The sequence below is a fragment of the Lichenostomus cassidix genome, unplaced genomic scaffold (assembly GCF_008360975.1).
Source record: "Lichenostomus cassidix isolate B80296 unplaced genomic scaffold, HeHo_3.0 HiC_scaffold_613, whole genome shotgun sequence".
NCBI lineage: Eukaryota > Metazoa > Chordata > Aves > Passeriformes > Meliphagidae > Lichenostomus > Lichenostomus cassidix.
The window spans coordinates 1-23127 of NW_028147406.1; the positions used below are offsets into that span (position 1 = coordinate 1).

Sequence of the window (23127 nt, forward strand, 5' to 3'; positions counted from 1 at the left end):
TTGTTGCGGGAGGGGCTGCTGTTGGCCTGGGAGCTCTCTGCTACTATGGAATGGGCATGTCCAGTGAGATTGGAGCTATTGAAAGGGCTGCGTAAGTAAGAGGGCTTACTTTGTTGATGAAGCAAATCTCTTCCTCTGTGTCTGTCTCTTCTTTAGCTGCTATCACCCAGTGTACACTCATCCTATGCTTTCCTAAGCTCTGAAAACCCCCACCTATGTCTCTGCAGGTTTTTAAAGCAAAATTTGGATTATTCAGCCTTAAGTGGATAGTAACCTAAGTGAGTTTGTTTTGCTGAATCTAGTGTAAAGAGTATAAACTTGTCGTACAAGGTGTGCCCCAAATAACTTAGGAAGTGTGGTCTTTTGAAAAGCATTGCTAAGACCAGTTTTCCTGGTGTCCCTATGAGACTGTTCATTAAACTTTAATACAGCTGTTGGAAAAAGCCTCCATTAAACACAGTATCTTGGTAAAAGTTTTGATCATACGTTTTCTTCTTAAAACTTTGGTGAATTGCTTTTTGGTTAAAAAAGCCCTGGCTGATGGCAAAACTGTATAGTTAGACTTAAAAGGTGGGTAGTAATTAGCATAAGCTTGGGAAAAATGTGTCTTAGAGACATTTTGGTTTACTTTGTATCTGGAAGTGGCCATCTGCATTCATACTGAATGTGTGCTGGTTGCATCTATGAGAAGCTTGTCGTAGATAGAACTATGCCGAATTTTTTTCTCCTCGAGCCTTGAAGTAATGGGTAAAACAGTTAAATGGGAAAAAATGTGTGTGCTATGTTTAAATCTAGTGTTAGCAGTGAAAGTTTTTTGTCTGTAGTGTGAGCAAAAGATACTGCAGAAACTCCTTTATGTCTGGGTCTGTTGCTGTTGTTGGAGCTCTCAAATGACATTTGTGTCCTGTGGTGTCAGATAATCATGTGCACTGTGACTCAGCAATTTGTGAGCTGCTCAGCAGGCTACTTAGTGCTCAATACAGATTCTGCAGACCTTTTTCCTGAAACCAGTTTTTTTATATATACACACCATTCTCTTTTTTTTCTGAAGTTAAAAGCAATTAATTATGTTGTTTTCCTTGCATACTTCCTTGTTAGAATTGAATTATAGTTAGCATTATTTGTAATTTTCAGTGTTGCTGCTGAGTTAACATTAGATTAAACCAGCAAGATGGACAAGTTCAGTCCCCATTGTAAAGTGAACTTATGGCAGAAGTTGCTAGACCACATCACTATTATGAAACCTGCCTGACATCCATAGTTATGAATGCATTTAACAGCTTGATTGTGTTTTTAGCTGCTCTCTGTTCTGAACCTGGTAACTGCACAGCTGTGTATGACTGCTTGTTTTTCAGTATTTGGCCACAGTATGTGAAGGACAGAATTCAGTCTACATACATGTACTTTGCGGGCAGCATTGGCATGACAGCTCTGTCTGCTGCAGCAGTGAGCAGATCTCCAGCACTCATGAACCTTATGACAAAGGGCTCCTGGCTGGTAAGCTTTGTTATAAAAATCAAAGTATTTACTGAGAAATGCCCCCCAAATATAATGGTCGATATAGAAAAAATCAAGAAGTGTAAACTACTTGGTGGAAAGTAAGGCGAAACATAACCTGCATTAGTGTCCTTATCCATAAAGATACTCAGGTATCCTAATGATACTTTGTGATATAAGATTTGGTGATTGTAATCACATTCTAATATGGTTTTTTTATACTGCTTTGATGGTTTGTTGAAGACAAACTACATGAGCAATAAACACTATGCTATCCTTACCAGTTATATATATACAAGTAAGAACCTCTTAGAAGTAGCTACCTAAAGCTGATGGCACAGTTTCTATTGCTGTCTGTAAACAGAAACTGAGATCCCTATGCGTTCTTACTCCTCCCTGTGCTCTCCTGTGTAGCTCTTTGAAAGCTGTCTCCTGTTTGCCAAGGGTGAAACAAAACTGTTAGGGTTAGTACGTATTCAGTGTGTTAAGTGGAGTGAAACAATAACAGTTAAATGCCAACGCCTACATAACTTAAAGAGGTTAATTTAATAAAGCATCATTGGTGATAAAAGTTGTATGCTTCTGACCAGTTTGGTAGGTGCTAAATGATTCTGCTTAGAATCATCAGTAAGAAGAGGCAGTGAGGTTAAAAAATCATTGGTAGTAAAAGCTTGTAAACTGTGTGTTGGCTTTCGGTGGATAAAGGTACAAGAAAAGAAGGAAGGCTAACATATTTCAGTTATTTTAATGAGAGTGGGGGCCAGAACCATGGGTTTTCCTTCTCTTAGTTTACACAGCCATGAGATTGTTGCCAACTTGACAGTTAAATTTGGATTTCTAGAAAACGGAGTAAAAATAAAATGAAAATTATTGCAAGCTAAGATATGTAAAGATTTGACTGCATCCTTACAGGAGTAAGATTGATGAATACTCCAATTGTGAATTAGGTTGCTGTTGTCAAAATTAGTGTTGATTTTTAGACTAGGAGATTAGAACAGAGACCATATGTCCATATGCTAACTTGAGCTCTGTAATGCTGTTTTTTCAGGCAATTGGTGCAACTTTTGCAGCTATGATTGGTGCTGGAATGTTGGTCAGGTCCATACCCTATGATAATAATCCAGTAGCTAAACATGCAGCATGGATGTTACATTCAGGTATGTGATTTTAGTGTTTATTGTAGAGATGTCTGTGCTTTAGTGTGATCAGATTCTTACTTTAATGAAACTTTGGCTTTAAAGTAAATTCTTATATATTACTGTAGGTGAGTTGAGATTTTTCAGAGATCAACAAGAACTCCTGAATGTCAGGGAAAGATGTCTTAAGTGTCCTTAACAGAACTCTAGTGTTTTTCATAATCTTCTGAAAGTCATGCTCAAGTCAAGGTAGAGAAATGTACACTCCACATTGGATAGAACTAGATGGTTTTATAGCCGCTTTGGTTTTGTGTCTGCTTTCTGACGCTACAGCTTCTGTAAGTGCTCTTGCCTACATTACCCATTCTTCAGCTGTACAGGATAGGAAGTATTTGAAAATCTGACTAGAAAAAAAGAGATTTTAGTACTAGTTTACTTCTGAGATGTGTGTCCTGAGGTGTTTAAGCTGTGAGTACAGATCAATTTCTCACTCATGATACCTACTTCAAGTAACAATGGCTATTATTTTTCAAAACTGTTTTGCCAGAGCTGTTTTATCATTCTGAAAAGACACGTGGATGTTGAGCACTAGAATCATATTTACCTTTCCAGAGCTAGTATGTCTGCCAAGAAGAAGTTCTGTTTATTGTAGTGATTGTTATTAAGTGAAACAACCTAATATGATATTAATGGACTAGATAGACATTTCCTAAAAGACTCTAGCACAAAATGTGACTTACTTGCCTAACTGTTATATCAGAAATCTATTTTGCTTTTCCGTGTTGCTTGCTCCTAATGCTATTATGTAATTGATTATTCTATGCTAAGTATCTCTTCTTACCAGATCTGTTTTGAACCAATCAGTATGTTGGCTTTCATTAGTTTTTTTTTTCCCAAGATCAGCTCCCTGAAGTACTCTAGTGGTAGATAAAAGTTTATTGTGGAATTAAAGGTTGCTAGTTTATTGTGCTTCCTTCTAGATAAGAGCACAATCAAGTGCATTGGTGTTTTGTCGTGTGTGGATTAGTTTGAGCCTTGTCATCTGACTGGAGATGAAAAATCAAGTGGGTTTGACACGTGGTGTGCCAAGTCTTTGATGTGTTCTGTTTTCCTTTGCCTAGGTGTCATGGGTGCAGTGGTGGCTCCTCTGGCCTTCCTTGGTGGTCCTCTGCTGATCAGGGCTGCCTGGTACACTGCTGGAATCGTTGGGGGGCTCTCAACTGTGGCCATGTGTGCTCCGAGTGAAAAATTTCTGAGCATGGGAGGACCGCTTGGGATAGGCTTAGGCTTTGTTATTGCTTCTTCAATCGGTAAGATACTGTTTCAATACTGTCATATACAGTAGGTTATAAATTTATGCTTCTATGGTGTAGTTCACAGTTAGTTGCAGGCTGGCCTGCACAGTTAATATTTGCCTTAAATACAGCCCTTGAAACTCCAGCTCAGCTGAGAATAGTCTGTCATATTTGTTGTTGAAAAGAAATGTGAAGTTACGGTTGTGGCAGATTTTAGTCTGACAAAACGACCAATAGTGCTGCCCTTTAGTTACTGCCTTTTAGTTACTGTCAGTGAGTAAGGAAGGCAGTAAATACAATCTTAGCTCTTGATGCACTTGTTTTCCTTCGTGTGTTTTGAGGCATTGTTGTAGGCACAGGGAGAGAAGTACCTTTACCCTGAAGAAAAAGACACTGTTCCTTAGGGTATTCAAAATTACTGGATCAGGTTATGTATACAACATCTTCAGTGGGCATGTTAAAGCTCTTGGTATCAAAAACACACCACAAACTGAGAATTGAACATGTACTGAAAAGTGTGTGCTCCAATGACTGAGGTTTGACCTAACTCAGAGCAGCAGATACACACAGCTTTAATTAGCACTGTTTTGTGTTCCTCTCCAGGATCCATGTTCTTGCCTCCCACCTCTGCTTTTGGTGCCGGCTTGTATTCGGTGGCAGTCTATGGTGGCCTGGTGCTCTTTGGCATGTTCCTGCTCTATGACACACAGCTGGTGGTCAAACGGGCAGAGACTCTGCCCTTCTACGGAGTGGCAAAATACGATCCCATCAACGCGTAAGTGTGCTGTGGTACCACGGCTGAGCTCTGTGTCTGTGAAAGAATTTGCCTCAAGTGAGGTTGAAGTATGCTTTAAAAATAGCCTTTTGTTTATTGTTCAAAAGTGTATTGCTGTTAAATGTGAAGAATCACGGGGTTTGAATACAGCAATGAGAAAATAGCTACTGAAGTCAAAACTGAAACCATTGTGAGAGTTGTGAGAAACAGAATCGAATGTGAGGTGTCACATGCCTCCAGCAGTACATTCTAAAAAGTATTTTTGTTTTCTAAAGCATTGCTGGCAGAATTCATAGCTGCTTTCTGGAAATAACTGCTGGTATCAGCTGAGACAAAAAATGTTAATCTTTCCATAGTAATTTAATATTTATTAGTCTTTGTCACTAAATAAAAAAGCTGTAATGGTGTGATAAGAAAGGAAGGATTGACTCAGTGAAAACCAAGTCTGCCTAAGAAGTAACCTGCTTGCAAATGTCAGTCTGATCTTAGGTGAATTCTTACCTCCTTGGTTCTGTTTTATTCTAATTATAGTAGAGTAATACTGACCTTCAAAATTCTTTGAGATAAACAGATCAAAATACAATATAAAAGCAGAGGCTCCTGTTACTGTCTGTTAGGACTTCTGTAAATAGTTCTTGCTGGTAATAGTTCTTGGTGGTAAAACAAAATACAAGTGTTCTTTGACATACAAAGCACTGAGGACAGTCATAGCTGGGTTTTGTTACAGATAGTTCATGCACACTCTTAAAGTGAAGTATAATGGTGTGAGACAGCAAACAATACTGTGTTCAATGATACTAACTGTGATTTCTTGTTTCCTAGTTGCCTGGGTATCTACACTGATACACTGAACATCTTCATTCGGGTGGCCACCATGCTTGCAAGTGGTGGAGGTGGCAGGAAAAAGTGAAGAGACTCATCTTTGCAACTGTCTGACAGCCTGCCTAGTGCACATGCTAAATAAACATTCATGGTTAAAGCAGTAATGCTCCAAGTGAGAATTTTAAAGCATTTCAGCATATTGGTTCAGTGCAATGTGATTCAGTCTTAGTTTTTCTTCAAACACTTTCCAGCTCTGTGTTTAAAATAGTCTGAACTGCTTCTAATTGTACATTATTTTGGGAAAGTAAATTATTTTTAATATATGAGTAAAATAGTCCTATCTGCTTTTCAATGGATTTGATGGCAGTTCAACTCTTACTTTCTTTATTTTTTTTTTATTTTTACTGTTGTTGCATAGTAAAGGAAGTAATTTTTGACCTGGTATCCCATAGGCAGATAGGAGCACAAGCTACTTCATGAAATGCTGCTTAGATGCATCAATTTTCAGTTAAGTTTCATGAATTTTATTTCAGTGACATCTTCAGAAGAACTGAATAAATTGGATATGGCACTAAATGCAGTAATGATTTTGAAATGACTGGGCATAAATTTCAGAAAGGTGTAAGCAGTCATCAGAAATGCATTGGATTTGATGGCTTAGGTGACCAAAAAGTGTAAAGGAGACAAGATGTGGAAACTATGCAGCACTTGTCCTATATGAACTTTAGTCTCTTTCTGGAGTACACGTGAGAATCCCTTGCTCTAATGTTGACTGGCTATAATAGCTAGGTTATTTTGATACTAGATGTATAAAATTGTTGGATGGCAATATAGCTGTGTCTTCTGGAGGCTGAATTTCTGTACTGCAGATAAAGGCCTGTCCTTCAGAAGAGCTGCTAGTGCTCATCTCTCGGAAGCTTGTACAATTGGCACAGAAACTGGGAATTGAGGATGCCATGTAAACTCCAGGATCATAAATTTGCTGTATTGTTGTGTGCTTTAGTCTGTTCAACTCTTATCCAAATTGGTATGTTAAACACGGTCTAAAAGAGATGTTCCCTAACAGTGAAATTGATTTAAGAGTAAGAAATTTATACCTTACAAACTCTATTGCTTACGTTGGAATAAAAGGTGAGTTCTTGGGCCAAGAAAATTTTGACCTAATGTCAACAGCTCAGATTTTCAGTTTCTGGTAAATATGCTATGTTTATGTATTGACCTATGAACAATAAAAGTCTAGCCTCACAAGTTGACTACTCTTACTTTCCCTGTGTTAACAGAGATATTTTAGTACCCCTTCACTAAAAACTTGGTGAAGAATACTTTAAATTTTTTTTTTTGTTATGGTTACAATTTCCTTTGTAAGAAAGTACGTATTCCTCTAAAGAATCTGCAAAGTTGATTCTCACTTTCACTGGCTAGCACCCTTTTGGGAGTGTTTCCCAGTTGGAAGGTATTGGTTGCACATGATTCAAGTGGTTCTGTTGGTGAAACCTGTTGGTCACTGATTGGAACCAATGCTTCTTTTATGTCTGTCACACACTGTAGTATTTCTTGACTCTTCAAACAGAGGGAAGAAAGAATGGATTGTGAAGAACCTTGGTGCAGCTCTTTTATGCCCAGAGATTATAAGGCACAGTCTAGTTCCTGGCACTATTACAGCTGGAGGAATATCTGTAGTTCTTAGAAGGAAGAACTCTGTGGATTATGTCAGTTGTAAGTAGCCTGTTTCAGAGGGTTTTATCTTTTTAAGCAATTTGATACCCTTAATTTCTACATAACTTTTACTGCAGCTGAATACAGCAGTGTGCTTGTCCTCAATTTCTGAAATCTACAGGTAGCTGTCTTAAAATTCTAATGTTTGTGCCTGTTACAAAAGAAAATTCAGGCAAAAGACCTTTTGTCTAGATTTCAAGGATGAAGTTTTAGAGGTTGACTGTGAACCAAGGGAGGGATTGCAGGCTCTTTGGAATAATGAGGTGTAGAAACCAACACACTGCCTACAGGAAGTGTTAGCGTGGAAAGTGAGACCAAAGGAAATCTAATAACCTCTTGAGAAATAACACCTGAAGAAACACAAGCACCCCTTGTGCTCAGTCTTGTGGAAGGGTGTGACTTGGTTTCTGTGGATGAGATTAGAGCACTAGCAGTATTTTCTGAGTGTTCATCCTTGATGCTTGGTGTTGGTCTCCAAAAAAGGAAAAACAAATGGAGTTTTTCCTTTACATTTGAAGTCTTAAGTCAAAAATTAAGATTTGTATTAATTAAGACAGCTCTGTTTTGATGGGGATGAAAATCTAAAGCCAGCACTACAGTCAGTGCTTCTCTGTTGTCAGTTATATGCGTGTCAAATGGCACCTGGCACACCTGCTTATGACTATAAACCTCTGCAGAATTCTTTGCAGGTCCAGGCATGACTCATCAATATGTAAATAGAATTTGGTAAAAAATTCCCCACCTTTTACAGTAATTCCTTATTATGTGTTCCAAAGAAAATTAAAGACATAAACATCATGTTTAGTCCACAGTTTAATTAAATTCTGATCCTTAGTACTGATAATAGCTGGTTCCTAAGGATTTTCATGATGTATCAAGTAATTCTCATTTTAAATCATGATCTAAATAAGCAGCTACATAATGTTTAATCATTTACTTCAGTTTTATCAAGAATATAAACTGATTATTGTCCTAAGGAAGTGTTCTTCACAGTCAGCTAGTATAATTAAGAAGGTCAGATCTGACTGACACATTTTAAGTTTGCGTAGCAGAATGCAACATTACATTTAGATCTCACCTCATGAAAATACTTAATGTAATTAGCTTGGTAATTTTCATCCAGCTGCCCTACCTCTAAAGCTGCTGAAAGCTGTCAGGTAATATGCACTGATGTTCATAAAACCTATATAATAGTTTACCTATAACACACTAACATGGGCATGCCTGGTCTCTCTATGCAAATTGAATTCTTCCCAAGACAAGGATTATTCCTCTCTATTCCTGCTGTTGTTAAAGAGCAGAACTTTTTATTTTTTTTTTAACTCTTTAATATTTGAAAATAATTCAGTAATGTGGCATAATTTTCTTTGAATTTCAGCTTATAGCAAACTTGGAATTTAGAAATGGTTACCATAAGTTCACTTCAAATTTTGAAATGGACCATCTGGAAATTAAAAAAAGGAGTGCATTTAAATAACCCCCTCAACATAGAATGTTAGTAAGAATTGGATTTTTATTTCAATATTCAGCCATCTTGATGACCTTTAGTCATCGTAAGAAACAAGATGGGGAAAGTGAAACAGGCTCTTGCAACACAGGAAACAATCCATCAGTCTGTGGCAGCCAGCGTGAGGGTGGCTGTTCAGACCTGTCACCTGGCACTGGAGGGACAGCTGCTGCCCAGGCACAGGACCTCGTGGCACAAGCTGTGACATTGGGCACTAGCCCAGCATCACCCACCTTGCTTTACCAAGTACAACACAGAACTGACACTATCAAAACACAAACCCGATGTGTCTGAGAGTGATGGCTTTTAGATCTAACCACCTCTCCTTTGCCAGTGATGAATAGGAATAGGTCCAGAAAATATAATCTTTGCTAATTCCTTCACTCAGTTTTGACACCATTTGGTGTGTTCCTGTAGACATCATTAAGCTTCTGAACAAATCTTTAGTACTGCTGTAAGGCATTACTTTTATGAGCTTGTACACAGGAGTTAAGCCTTTATTGAAATATAGTGGTGTTTGTTTTTCCTTGTATGGATGAGCAACCTTGTAATACATTATGTATTACATAATTACATTTTGTATTCTTGCTAGTAAAGAACAGCAAAAAGAACTACTGAAACTGCTTTTTTTAATTATCACAGTTCGTTTTAAAGAGAAAGCATGAAATCATGTTCTTGGAAAGTTGGTCAACAAAAAATTTAAGTGGGACAGGGAAGAAAAAAAAAACTTCTGACCCCTATCAGAAAAAGGTTAATTAAAATTTTTACTGAAAAATCCAAGATTAAATATAACTTCATGAAAAATGCTAACTTTATAAAATGTGTCAGAGTCTGGATGTCTATGGAAGTACCAGACTTCTTCCCAGATGGTAACTCAGCACCACTGCCATGTTGAGATAATAGAGATATGATAATGTACTTGTATCCAGGTAATGGCCTTTGAGTTACAAGTCTTCTTTACTGCATGAAAGTCTAAAATCACTGTATCATCCTACCTAGACTGGACACAAGATGCTACACAGCTACTGACCCTATCAATTCCCTATTTATTCCTGACTGTAGTGATGGTCTGTTCAGAGATGAAGATCACTTTTTTTCTTCCTAAGCAGTGCAGTACATCCTCATCCATCACTGTCTGTTCTAACGAAAATGCTTAAAAAAACAAACAACCACCTGCAAAACCAAACACCAACTGCATGTTTTATAGAACTACATTCCTTCAGGACTTCAGAAGAACTTGTAGGAGCAAGAGTCACTGATCAGATTCCTCCTCCCACCCAAGACAAGGTAAGAAAACAAAATTCCACATCTGTTTACAAATTATATTTGAGTCCCAAGGAGATGAGGAGAGCTACTAGCTAAGCTGAAATACAAAAATTTCACTCTTCTATGTTTGTTTCATACACAGACGGATTCAGACAAAACCTGGGCTGTTAAAAGCTTCGGACAAGTTCTCCTGTCCCATCAAACTTCTATCTAAAAGTAAAGCCATTGCTGATGAAGTCTTTTTTTGTTCTACTCCTTCCTAAGCACATTAAATACAACTGAGATGACCCTAAATGCTTTGGAGGACAGAATGTGTTCAGTGCGTTGAAATGGTGCCCAGTGAACTGGATCATGGGATTTTAGCAAGTTGGCACTAAACTAACAATGGAATGTTCTCCTCAATTGTCTCTCTAGGAGGTGGCAGGAAGAAGGTTGAAATTCATTATATAATTCATTATACAAATGGAAAGAGCTTTAGCTTCTAAATTCCTTAGTTCAAGTTCTGGACTTTATTACCAACTTATTTTGCCTGTATTAAATGATCAGGATATTAACAACGTACACAATAAGCAGAAGGAGGTGACAGTGGCCAAGTACCAGCATCAGGACAAAATAATCTGTTACTTCTGCAACCACCTCCTGTCAGATAGCAGAGACACGGCTTATCAATGCTTTTTTTTAAGAGATGAATATGCAGAACAATCTCAGAATCTTTCCAAAACCCTAGAGGCTGACATCTGCATGGTATTTTCTGTTTTGGAGGACTGCCAGCTGAAGTAAACACCTTATCTATTCAGGAAAAATAAAGAGTGAGATGCCTGCCCAGACATCTGTCATTATACCACTTCCTCTTACTGAGTTTTGTGGAACTCAACACTGGGCAACCAAACTAGCTAGTTTGTACAGAAGACCACATAGACTTCATATTCTGTCATCTTTCTGAAAGAGAAAGCAAAGAAAAAGTGCTGAGTGAAACAAAGACAAATCTTTTAGAGCCATGGTAAGTGGCAAGAGGGATAACCTTCCCTGCTTAGATGCCTAGTTTTTCCTCTACTGTGGGGGAAGTAATACGTATTGGAACAGATTTGCCTCCATTATGAGAAGGTTACACTCCATAATGGGAAGGTTACACAGCTGCTCTCATCACCCCATCATGGAGGTGTGAGCTCTGGCAGAATACCTGTCAGAAACAATCTCTTAAATCACATCGTGCCTGAACTAGAAGACTGGGCTAGCACAAGAAAGAAATGTTTCTGTCATGCGTAGCACACTGAACACTGCACCCCATGAAAATGTTTTTGGCCTGAACCCTTCCCTCATTTCATTATGCTGTTTAGGAGCCTATGGCAACCAGCTAAACCTCATCACATCTGAGACTTTGAAAAACTGGAGAGAGAACACATTAAGTAAACAGGGGTAAAGGGGAAGCATTGTTTTTCCACCTTTACCACACTGCCAGCAGGAGGAAACTTAAAACCAAGCAAAATAAAAAGAGCTGCAAGTTCCACTTTAATACATCTAGGACAGTGACTTGTAAAGAGAATGAACACACAGAACTTAGACACCCTGAACAGCACACATGAGACTCACAGACATACCAGCTGGCACCTCTGCAAAGGTTTTACTTGCAGGCACAGTCTGAGGAGTGGCAGGACACTTGTTGAAAAAGCTGTGTCAAAGATTTTTTTTTAAACCCTGCTTCAGGATTATCAATGATTAATCAGTCACCATAAACTGCTAGGAGAAACTATAAGCTCAGTCTTGTTCTTCATTCTGATCTTTGTTAGTTACTATATCCCAGATGTTATCATTACTGCATCTCATACAGTGGCTACAACTACCACCTTCAGTTTCTACACTACATTCCCTTTAAAAACAGGCTGGCACATGCTCCCAGATAACTACATTGCTTTGTCAAAACTTGTCTACATCGAATTAAATTAACTTTGTATCCTGAAAGTTCTTACTGTTTCCTCCCTTCTCATAGCTCAAAAGTTAGTTTCATTTAGCTCTAAATTTAACAAGACCATTTGTTCCAACCATGTTACACTCCTTATGTCGCAAACAGCTGCTTCAACCTGGTTTGGAGAAATTTTCATATACAAAATGCAGATTCTTCTTAGAATGACGTGACCTTTAAAAATATTAATGAATCTTATATTAGCACCTCCAGAAATAATGACTCCATGAAGATTGCAAATTAAGGAGTTCATCTAGTTTCTTTTTGGCAAGTACAAAAGGAGACTCTGGACCATGCCTTAATTTAATATTCAGAAATCCAACTACTTTCTTTAGGAGTGTGAGAGACATCCTTTGTGGCTTTTGAACACCATGTATTAATGCGAACATAATGTAAATCTCAGGATGCATCCCATAGTTCTCTGGATGATGCAGAAATACCTCTGCACTCAATTTCCTACCCAGCCTTTTTTCAACTAGAAAGATCTACAGCAGCTGCTGCTAAAGAAGACTGTCATACAGACACCTCAGACTTCTAGCTGACAGACTCTTAGGGCACAGGTTAGCAGGCTGTTTAGTAATCTCTGGTTTTATTCCATCTCCTGTCTCCAGCCACTCCCTTGACACAGTTCTGTCTTACTATGTGGTATATTCTGAAACCTTATTTGGTAAAGACTTTTATATCAGGACAAGTCTAAAGATTATGCTAGGTTATTGCTTCTAGTGCTCCATTTTCAGTTTGCTTAATATTTCCGGTAACATTAGCATTTATAAAAGCACAAAACAGAGCATTAAGAATTAGAGAGTCTAACCACAGTATTGATCAGCTTCTACAGTCTGAAATTTAAGATATAAAGCACCTAAATTTCTTCTGAAAGTGTTCAGTTTAGGAGAAAAGACTTCCTCAGCTGTGTTTGCTCTCAAAACTGCTAGGCAAGACATACTGCATGAACCCCAATACCTACTCAAAATAATCTCTCAAGGTTTGCAACTAGACCTCTCAACTGGTGAAAATAAACAAATAAATTGCTTACAATATCATCACCCCAATAAGTTCTGTTGATAAATCCATACAGTATTTTAGTTCTAAAAAGTTTTCAGGTTTTCTGTTTGCATTCAAAGATCAGCTTCACAGTAAGCCAGCACAAACTCTCAAACAATGCTGTCCTCGAAAAAATGGGCATCTCTTCTTGTTCCTATCAAAATCCCTCTCAGGGGCTTTTGGGTGTGCAGTGATGACTGTACAGGTTTGCTCATTTCCCATCATAGTAGCTGGAAGGTTTGGATTGTTACAGGTGAGACCAAGTAGCAGCCTGCCTCTTCCACACAGAAAACAAGTGGGGCATTCACGCAGCACATGCTGTTTTCTTGCTTGGGGTAATTGGTAAAGTTACAGTGCAGTTGTGTATATTTAGAAAAATAAGTTGTTGTAAATACTTTTGTTGCCAGTATTATGTTGTAAATACTTCAGAAGAAGCATGGGAGGTTTTGAGGTGGGTGTTGGCAGCACCTGTGGTACATCTAACATTCCAGCACTTTTTTGTTTAAATGAGCATAGTTGGAAATGTCAGTAGCCATCATGTGATGGGGTTCTGTTATGCAAATCGTCTCCCATCTTACCTGGTTACTTTTCTCTAATGTATTCATTTTTTATTTCTTATCAGTCACACAGGAAGAGAATATGATACTTCTAGTTAAGGCTAAAAAGACATGAAAAATTATTTGGGGGCTGTTGTGGTTTAACCCCAGCTGGCCACTAAAGCCCCATGCAGCCATTCACTCACTCCCCCCACTGCATGAGCTTGCCTAGAGCTTTCTCAGGAAGTGTAATGGAGATAAAATACTGTTGTCACCAGGTGAGATACTTGCTTCAGTGCTACCACTCAGACAGCTTGGTTGAATGTTGCAAAAGGAATGATTCTCCTACCAACCCTTCCATGTGCCTTACTGGCATTTCAGATCTACTTCAAACCTGTGTGAGTAGGCTGGCCAGCTCCATTTTTCATGCTCAGTTTATGTTGGGATTTATGTGATTTGATTCAGTTTTAACCAGCAAAATTGTTGTCTTTAAAAGTACAAGATGAGGGCTCACATCCATATGTTTCAATATTCAAAAGAAGCCTCAGATCATAAAACCAACATGGCCTCTCTGTTGTCATTCATTTTTCTCTGCATCAACTGAACTGTAAAAGTCCATTCTGAGATGCTCAGCAGGGATGTGAACTAAGAGCCTTACTACAGACTGAACAACTGAGGTGTGCCAGTGGTGAGGCAGAGCTTTCATAAAGCACTCTGAAGATAATACTATCTGTAGCAAGTTCTGTTAGTGATTTGATTCTTGAACCTTGCTAATGCCAGCCTTGGCTAACAAAAAAGGCTGTCAGGCATTAGCAGTCTTCACCATGTATGGATATTGCTGGACTGGACTGCAGAAATAAGCTTTTGGGGCTAAATTTGGTAGATAAAGGGGTGGCCCAATTTGGAAGGCTGCTGATGCAGTGCAAGAAACAAGCCAAATCCCAAACCTGAGATAGGAAACCTTTAAAACTGGGGCTGGGGGCAATATATGTTCACCAGAGTGCCTGTGTACCCTTCCATCCTGCTGAAATACCAAGTCTGGGTGGCTAGCAGATACTGCTCCCACCTTTTAAGGCTACACAGCTCGTAACATATTCTGTTGTTAGAGACCCAAATCTTATCAGATTAAGCTGTGAGACTTGTATGCTGTCAAACCTGAACTTTTTGCCTTTTTTAGGAGACTCAGCTCTGCAGTTGATCCCTCCTTGAAGGACTTTTTTTTTTTAAAGTACACTCTGTGAACCTTGATACTATGTTGAATTTGATTACTTCTTAATCTTAACAGTTAGCTGGAATCTCCATAACTTAGTTATTCAGATATAACAGATACAGAGAAGTTAATAATAAACTCAGAAATCTGCTGCTTAACCAGTTGTCTTGTTAATTATGATAACAACACACTGGCAATTGCTTTGATTAAAACACCCTGGGTTTGGTTTGCCTTTTCAGGCCCCATCACTGTCCACATTCAGTTCAGCTGTGCTCTCTGCCTTTCCAAGCATGCAGAGGAGTACACGAGGTCCCCTGTAGAGGCTGCTGTCAAGCATGGGACAAGGACTCTGCACTGGAGCATCCCTGTGTACTTTAATACTCCAAGCCAGCTGCTCCTTTGTAACTGGTAGGACACTCGCTATGCTGCCTGATCCTGAGTAAATTGCTTCTCGAAATAGGAAGTGCTGTTTCTTTACAGCTGTTGAAGTGCAATACAAAGGCCGAATCTCCACCCATTCTGAGCGTAACATTCCTTTGGCTCTGTCTTATAAAAAGGTGAGGTTGTGCTGGAGGAGACCAGGACACTCCTTCAGCCTCCTTGGAAACATCTTGTGACTAGTTGGAAGGATGAAGCTCCTGGCACTTTGTGGCTTTTTGTTTGTCTGCCTCTTGTGCCTCAATGTCTTTGCTGCAGAAGGTACAGTATATATAGTCTTTTAACACAGCTTCTCTTTTCCAGTTCTTTCCTTTTTTGATATAAAATGCATATTTACTGTGTTGGTTTTAATTAAAGGAGACAAACAGAGCTTGACAACTGAAAAGAAGGCTTGAACTTAGAAAAGGTCTTAGACTGCAGAATGTGGTGCCATATCAGTGCTTTGGTTTGTACAGTAGTGTTTCCTTTCTTATAGCCTGTAGCCTGTAGTACAGCATGATTAACTTTTATTTTAATGTCTGTTCTGAAACCTGCTCTTCTGAAAATACTTCCTGCTATGTTTTCCCAGTAGATAACCACTTACCAATGTAAGAAAAATACAATTTACTTAATAGTGGGAAATGTGTTAATGGAGAAAGTTTCTGCCCTTATGAAACAAAGGAACACAAATCAGTCAGGTCAACAGAGTATATGAGAAGTCCTTTATAGAACAGTGAAACAGGTGAGAGTAACTCTTCTGACCTTCAATCAGTCTATGCTTTTTTTTTCTTTTTTTTTTTGTTGGTTGATGGGGTGTTTTTACCACTGATATTCCACGCTTCAATTATATTGCTTTGAGGCACTTAGTTACCATTTTGAAGTATTCCAAATTCACAGAGCAGTTAAAATCTTAGAAGCTGAAGATTTTCCATCTGTCCATAGTCACATCTCTGCAGATGTCATTTTGCATTTGCAGGAGGACAGTTCAGTACAGTTTTTAAATTGAAAGGTGCAATCTAGAGTTATCAGATTTCAGGTTTGATGTTGTAAATCCCAACATTTTTACCATTTACCAGATTTACCATTATTTTTCTCAGCATGTATGTTATATAAGATGTAGAGAATAAATGTGAGATAAGGAAAAACAAATAAGCTAAATGTTCAAAGGTCAGGAATGGCAGACTTGCCACGCTTGCTATTTTCTAGAAACCTTGAAAGAATCACCTTATGTGTAAATATGAGAGTGGAGAAACATGCGGAAGCTGTCTTTCCAATTGGTTAAGTCAGCTGCCCACTTCTCTTATTTACTGGATTCTGTTCTGAATGGTAGAGCTACTTGACAGAGCAGGGGTACCTGAAGTCCTTCTGCTCCCTTTGCCTTTTCTACTTCTTTTTTATTCAGCTTTTCCCATGACCCTTGAGGAACAGTGCAAAGGGAGTTGGAGAATTTCTAGATGCGTCTTCAGGAGCATAACAGAAGCCTGTCCAGGAAGGACAGGTGACGGCAATATCAATAAAACACAAATGAATACCTGCAAGGTCCCGTAATAGTGTTCCCTTTTTGTTGATGAGCATGGTACTTCAGTGAGTCAGAAGGTGGGAAGGAAATGTGCAAAGGACACTGTTCCTTATCTGTAAGCACTGAAGTGAAAGTAAGTGTCTAGGTGCAAGATAAATGTACTTTGCATGTTAGACCTGTTACATCAGAGATAAATTAGGGTGACAAGACAGCTCCGCCTCTATCACCAACTTTGGTTATAAACTGTGCCTCAGTGATTTCCAGAAACGTTGACCATATGTTAGATTTTGTTGATGACAAATCATCTACCTCTGTCCTCTGTACTACACTTCAGCTCTGGAGTAAACCTTTCTTTTCCCTTTATTGTGTCCAGCACATACTATGTCAACTGCAATCAACAGCTCACTTACTTAGTTTTGGTAGGGAGGGAATAATTAAGTGACTTTGCCCATCCAAAGTAATTTATTCTACACTCCTGTGCATGTGAACACAGAGATGCTCTTTTTTCCTCTTGAGAGTTTTTAAAATATTTTCATTAAGTGGTGTAACTATAATTGTATTGCCTGCCAATGTGATATTTTAAAGGACAAAAAAATCTTCACAATATATCTGATGTATTTATGAGTAATGATGGAAAAAAGCTCTTCCTGTTCTACACTAGAGACAAAGCTGTGCAGAGATTTAAAACTCAGTCGTGATAATCCTTTGTTTTACAGACCTCTCCATACAAGAATGTCAGTGGTAAATAAAATAATCAGAATATCTTTTAACTCTAACACATTTAATGTATATGTACAGTTATTTGTGTTATCTGACTCCATTGATAATGTATTATTTTTCACCCTTAGGTCAGAAGGCTAAAAGACTCTGCTGCTCAAAAGTACCCAAACTCAAGAAAAAAGTACATAAAGGTAAAAAGGTTTCATTACATGAATTAGGTAATCATTAGAAATAAATCACAGCACTTTGAGATTTTTCTATCTGCAAAATTCACAGAATTTTCCATACAGGTAAATATTATTTTCATTGTACCACTGAGAAGTTGTTCCGTTTTCTTAGGAAACTTACTGAGTATTTGGATTGCGAAGAAGTAAGATTGGAAGAGAATCTATTTTATGCCCACACTAAAGAACAAACAAGAGAAATATGATCTAGTCTGATTAAAGTAGAGGAGTATCATTGAGTAGTTCCTCATTGATAAGAATAGAATTGCAAAAGTGAAATATCCTGGCTTTGTCTTGCTGTATTCAATCACCATCTATCTGTGGCTGCATTCATCTTCATGTTTTGAGAGATCAACCAAAGTGTGATTCTGTAAATTCCCAAAAATCCAGTTTCTGAAACCACAGCTCTATCAGGAACAAGAATTAACTGAGATTGAATTTGTCCTAAATACGTGTGTCTAAATACTGTGCAAGTAAAAGTCCGTAATATCCCTGGTTTTAGTGAGACCCCAGTGAAAAAGAACCTAAACCATGAACAAGTCTAGGATAAAAGGATTAGTATGCTCTTTAGAATCTTAGCATCTTAAATCTTAATGTTTCTAAATTCAATAAAATGTCTAGTTGGTAACTGTTAAACTCTAAAGATAAAGTATGTGACCTAAAATAGTCTATTTCCTATTTCTAATCTTTTCATCATAAAATTACTAATTTGAAGTTCCAAGCAAAATCATTCTAGCTGGTAAAATATCTTAAATGCTTTATTAATTTTTGCATTTAGATAAGTGGGAATCTTTGTGTTACTCTACAGTTTCCTCTAACTGGAGCCTTTCCTTCCTGTCCAGTCTCCCAGTGCTCAATCATGGTACCAGGAGCAGAGAACAAAATGCAGAATTATTTTGGGTCAGGAGTTTGTAGCCATCTGGGGCTCCTCATTTAATTAGCAGTAGCACTGAGGACTTGAGCAACAGCAGGTTGCAAGCCCACCCACAAGGCCTGGTGAGTGCAATGCCAGAGGCACAGAGGTGGCTTCTGTCACTCCTGGCCTGAGCTGGGTCACACGTGCTGCTGCCTGCCTGCCTGCACCTGTACCCTTTCCACCTTACAGAGACTTCATGTGATGAGCACAGCTGTTACTTTTCAATTTGAGTACCTTCTGCTATCTGACAAAATAGGGGGTATTTTTTTTTACATGCAACAGGCATGAAAACTCTCTGATAAAAGTGCTTGCAAAGAGAATGTTCCTTTGAAAGCAGGCTGCTGTTTCCTGTGGATGAAGTACAGCGATGCTGGTTTTATGGAGCAATGGAAAATACTGTGCTGAGGGGGAGAAAGGAGTACAAAGGAAGGACTCCATTAAAACTTATGAATTCACCACCAAGATTTCCTACAAAGGGAATCTGCAATGCCTTCCTCTGTTGCAAACACAGTAATACTTTATGATCTTTTCTTGGCCCGCTAGACTCTGTCGTGGTTCTCTGAGCATTCCAATATACGCTTACTGTAATCATCTCTTGTCCTTACCTGCAGCCAAACGTTTTTTAGGTCAGGGATTGTTATTTGCTTCCATAGAGGGTGCACCTTTCTGCAGCAAATTACTTCCTCCAATCTGCTTGTATCAAAATGCTTGATCTGAATTGGTTTCTACTCTTACTGAGAGGCAGTTGTAAAGCTTGGGCCTAATGCAGCAGCTGCCCAAAGCTGAACTCTTCTGTTTAATGTGCAGTTCTGGACCGGAATTGTACCACATTATCTTTGTTTTGTATTGTTGCTATGAGATTGCTGGGTGACTGCTGTCTTCTCTAGGGAGATATTACTTGCTTTATAGTGTGCAGGCAAAGCACAGGAACTGTTTTTCAGCCTTTGTCTGCACTGTTCTTTGTGCTGGGCATGTGCCATGGGGAAGCTGCAAAGCCACTTGGAGGCCAACTCAGTGTGGCTTCAGGAGAGGCTTAATAAACCACACCAGCTACTTCTTTTGAAGCAAAACTACTGATTTTCTAGAATGTTGTCATTCCATCAGAAACCATATCTGTCCCAGAAAGCAAATGCTTCAAGCCAATGGCAGGCTGTGACTTCTGTCCAGGAAATAGGGAGAATGTGAGGATAGTAAGAGGAAGATACTGTTTAATGTGTCAATTGCAGAATTCAAGCTCTGGAGAGACAGAAGCGCTGTCCTGTGTCTATGAAGACCTTCACCTGACAGTTGAAACTTCCAGCAGCAGCAAACTTTCAGTGATTGTGTACCCTAACTAAAGGGAAAATAGGCTGCTGGGAGTTAGTGACCTCCAGCAACATAATGAAAAGAAAAAAAAATTGCCATCATACTCCTTTTTATTTTCAGATCACTTCTAATCTAAGCCTGCCCATACAAACATGGCTGAAGTTCAGGTATTAAAATTTTGTGCTATTCTCCATGCTCCCAGCTAAAGAAATCTCTCCATGTTCTCTCTTTTCCATGTTTGTTTTATAGGTACAAGTTTCAAACGGACTGCAATGGAAATAAGGAAATACTGCAAGCCTTGTCCTCATCAAGTCCCTCCAGTGCCTTCTGGACCACTTCCACAGCTAAAATGAGCAGACTGAGAGGAGGGTGAAAAGCATCTGCCTACACTCACAACTCACAGTTCTTCACTTGCTTGAGGGCCCTTCTTTCACAGATAGGACATGAGTGTATATTGCTTTTTGTCTGGGGAAAGGCTTCAGTACTGTTTGTTCATTCCTTCGCTCAGGCACCTTTGTTAGTATTAACCTGGCAGAAAGAGTCAGGCAAAGTCATTTGGCTGCCCCCAGACTTTGTGTCAGTTGAATATTCCTCTGCACCAAACAGGGATTTAGCTCCTCTAGTAAGAGAACGAGGAGAACTGGATGAAGAGGTGGCTGAATTGCATTGATTTGCATTTCTAGATTGCCTAAAAGGTGGTAAAGGGCTGGTGCTATTGTTTCTACTTATCAGTATACGTGCATATTTAACCTTTTCTTTGAATGATTTATTTTATATTAACCAAGGTGTTTGTTTGTAACCAGGCATGTGATGGTTTTCCCTGCAGCCTTTGTGCTTGATGCTTGCAATCCACTTGGAAGTAGATTTCAATAAATGATAAAAATCTCGTCATTTAGAAGCGGCTGAAAAACTAGATAAGCAGGTTGTTAAAATAGTGGTGATGGGCCAGATTCAAGTAAGCTTTTCAATATGTCTTCTGAGGGGGCTAAATCTGATTTTAAAATCAAAGTGGCCTGGTTTTAACTTCCTTAAGAGTGTCATCAGGTGGTTATTAAAAAGCATACTGAAAAGATATTAAATGTAATCAGATTTCATATGTTCCTCTGAAGCCAGAAGGCAGATGTTCTTTCAAGACACCGGGCTTGTGTGATCACCTCAATAAACAAAGCTTACTGGAGCATGAAATAAATGCTAAGAATTATACCAAAGGGCTAAATAACAGAGAAACTGAAGCACCCGCTGATACTTCACTCATGTATCTTCTGTCCTTTCCTAACTGTCCTCTGCATTGCTGCTATTTCTCTGCCTGGGGGAGAGTCCTTAAAACTGAATTACTTGGTTGTTCATAAATTCAGTTTTCCTTCTAGTGAACATGAGGAGGAGTAAAAACCTTTTCTGCTGCTGGGCAAATTGCAGCTTGCAAATAGTGATTGTTCCCTCAGTACTCATAGTACTACTCTTTCTCTTAATATAATTGTCAGTATGATAGAAATGGTCTCAGTGTCCTCCACAATTTGGGAGAGTTGAATGGGAACAGTCAGAGGTCTGTTGTAACACACACAGACAAATGTAATTCCAAAAGGTCAAGTTTACTTACCTGTGGTCCTGCTCTTACTGGGAATGTTTCTATTGTACTGAGCAATTGAGCCTATTTGTGGGTCTTCTCTGTGCTTGCTATTACTTTGTTTTCATATTGGTTTTAAGATTAGGTAGATCTGACACTCAGCTTCCTATTTTTGAAGACCTGACCATGCATAGCACTTTTATATCAAGTATAAAGGAGCTACCAGTCCTCCTTGCAAGACCTCTGAATCAGGAGCTAGACGAAGGAACTGTGTTTCATTGTTCTGTGGATGGTCAGGGGGCCAACATGTTTTGTTTCTATTGTCTTGTGGAGCTCACAGAAAGAATCTGTAGAATATAAATGACAAGTAAATGTAGAAAGCATTTTTGGTATTAAATGTGTTTGCAGCACAGTTTTACTCTGTAAAATATTGGCCATGTGTTTACAGCTCTGTATAAAACCACTAACAGGCTTGAAGATTCTGTTCTCTCGTGAGTTTAAGCCCTTTTATAGCTGAACAATGCTGTATGGTTTTCCTCTTTGCTTTACACCCTCCAAACAGTGGGCTCTAAACTCTCCAACCCTCCTGCAGGCAAAATGTTCCCTCTGATAACAAAAGCATAAACCCCAGAAACCGTTAACACAATTATTACAGAAATACTCTTGATATCTGGAGAGATCGAAACGTAATTTAATGCACTTTTACTCACTAAGTTTCCCAGACTGGCCTCAATCCCTGGTTGGGGGCTATTCAAGTTAAAGATGCTACTTGTGTGAGGTCCTAGTATTGGCTGAGAAGACTAAAGCAGGAGACTCTAAATTGTTTCAGCATGGATTTTGACTGCTGCTCAAATGCTTTGTTGCTTCATATAGAGGTATCAGAATGTTGTGTGTCCTCCTGAAAGTAATTCCCCAACAGAGTTTGACTCTTATGTATCAGGCCATTTCCCCATGTGGTAGACCAGAGCCACCATCTGATCATGGTTTCACTTACAGGCATCTGTTCTTCCTTTTGTTTTCCTTTCACTTCTACATGTATTTGTCTGGCATTACCAGAGGAGAAACATATTTGCTCAGTGGCTTCTCAAAATACACAATCTATACACTTATATAAAGTAGTAAATTTATCTTGTCCAAGCTGACAAATGCAGTTTTTGTATCTTGAGTTTTTGTGTGTATTTGGCTGTCAAGCAAGAAAATTGCACAGCCCTTAAGTTGCAATAAAGGTGTTTCTGAAGTGTCTTTATGCCTGACAGAACAGATGTTGCATCCTGGTCTGACCTTGTCCATTAAGTGAGCCAGGTGGCTCCTCACCTTGTTTACAGCTTAACACCACCAGCTAACACCAAATCAGTCTCTTTTATTTGGCACTATGACTCTGAATTGGTAGGAACACAGGAGCAATGATCCCTGCTGACAGGGAGTTTTGGTGTAGAGGCTAGTTTTGGTGTAGAGGCAAGTTTTGGAATATCTGTTTTTCTACGTGGGCAGTAGAAGAAATAAAAATATGTATTCTTTATATAAAATATTATCCCAAAACATGTAATGAGGGCTGTTGATGCTGGCTTTTCAACCCTCTAGACTGTGTGGCTTACAACTGATGCAAGGGCCCTACGATCCACTAGGAATTCAGGATTTTGGCTCTGGAGAAGTTCTGTTTATCCAAAGTGTGGACTACAGGGGCAACTTCTTGTGATTCCA

The 23127-nt window shown here is 38.8% G+C and overlaps 1 protein-coding gene and 1 long non-coding RNA gene across 3 annotated transcripts; both read left to right on the top strand.

Annotated features, from left to right (window-relative positions):
* Positions 1-6: 6 nt before the first annotated feature.
* On the top strand, positions 7-6773 carry GHITM (growth hormone inducible transmembrane protein). The gene is made up of 6 exons (XM_085044996.1): positions 7-91; positions 1356-1497; positions 2546-2654; positions 3755-3943; positions 4532-4703; positions 5526-6773. The coding sequence occupies exons 1-6, from the start codon at positions 51-53 to the stop codon at positions 5611-5613; spliced, it is 741 nt and encodes a 246-aa protein (XP_084901122.1). The 5' UTR covers positions 7-50; the 3' UTR covers positions 5614-6773.
* A 5947-nt stretch (positions 6774-12720) lies between these two features.
* LOC146423240 (uncharacterized) lies at positions 12721-22668 on the top strand. Of its 2 annotated transcripts, XR_014847614.1 has the most exons (5): positions 12721-13949; positions 15001-15169; positions 15319-15460; positions 17546-17608; positions 20112-22668. It is a non-coding gene; the product is annotated as an uncharacterized LOC146423240 (long non-coding RNA). The 2 variants fall into 2 exon arrangements; XR_014847613.1 differs by lacking the exons at positions 12721-13949; positions 15001-15169 and having other exon boundaries at positions 15176-15460.
* Positions 22669-23127: the final 459 nt, after the last annotated feature.

Bases quoted from the DNA above. Each gene is read 5' to 3' on its own strand.
- GHITM (XM_085044996.1), top strand. From the start codon at position 51: ATGGGCATGTCCAGTGAGATTGGAGCTATTGAAAGGGCTGC. The intron at 92-1,355 runs GTAAGTAAGAGG...CTTGTTTTTCAG, and splicing joins GGAGCTATTGAAAGGGCTGC to TATTTGGCCACAGTATGTGA. The intron at 3,944-4,531 runs GTAAGATACTGT...GTTCCTCTCCAG, and splicing joins TGTTATTGCTTCTTCAATCG to GATCCATGTTCTTGCCTCCC.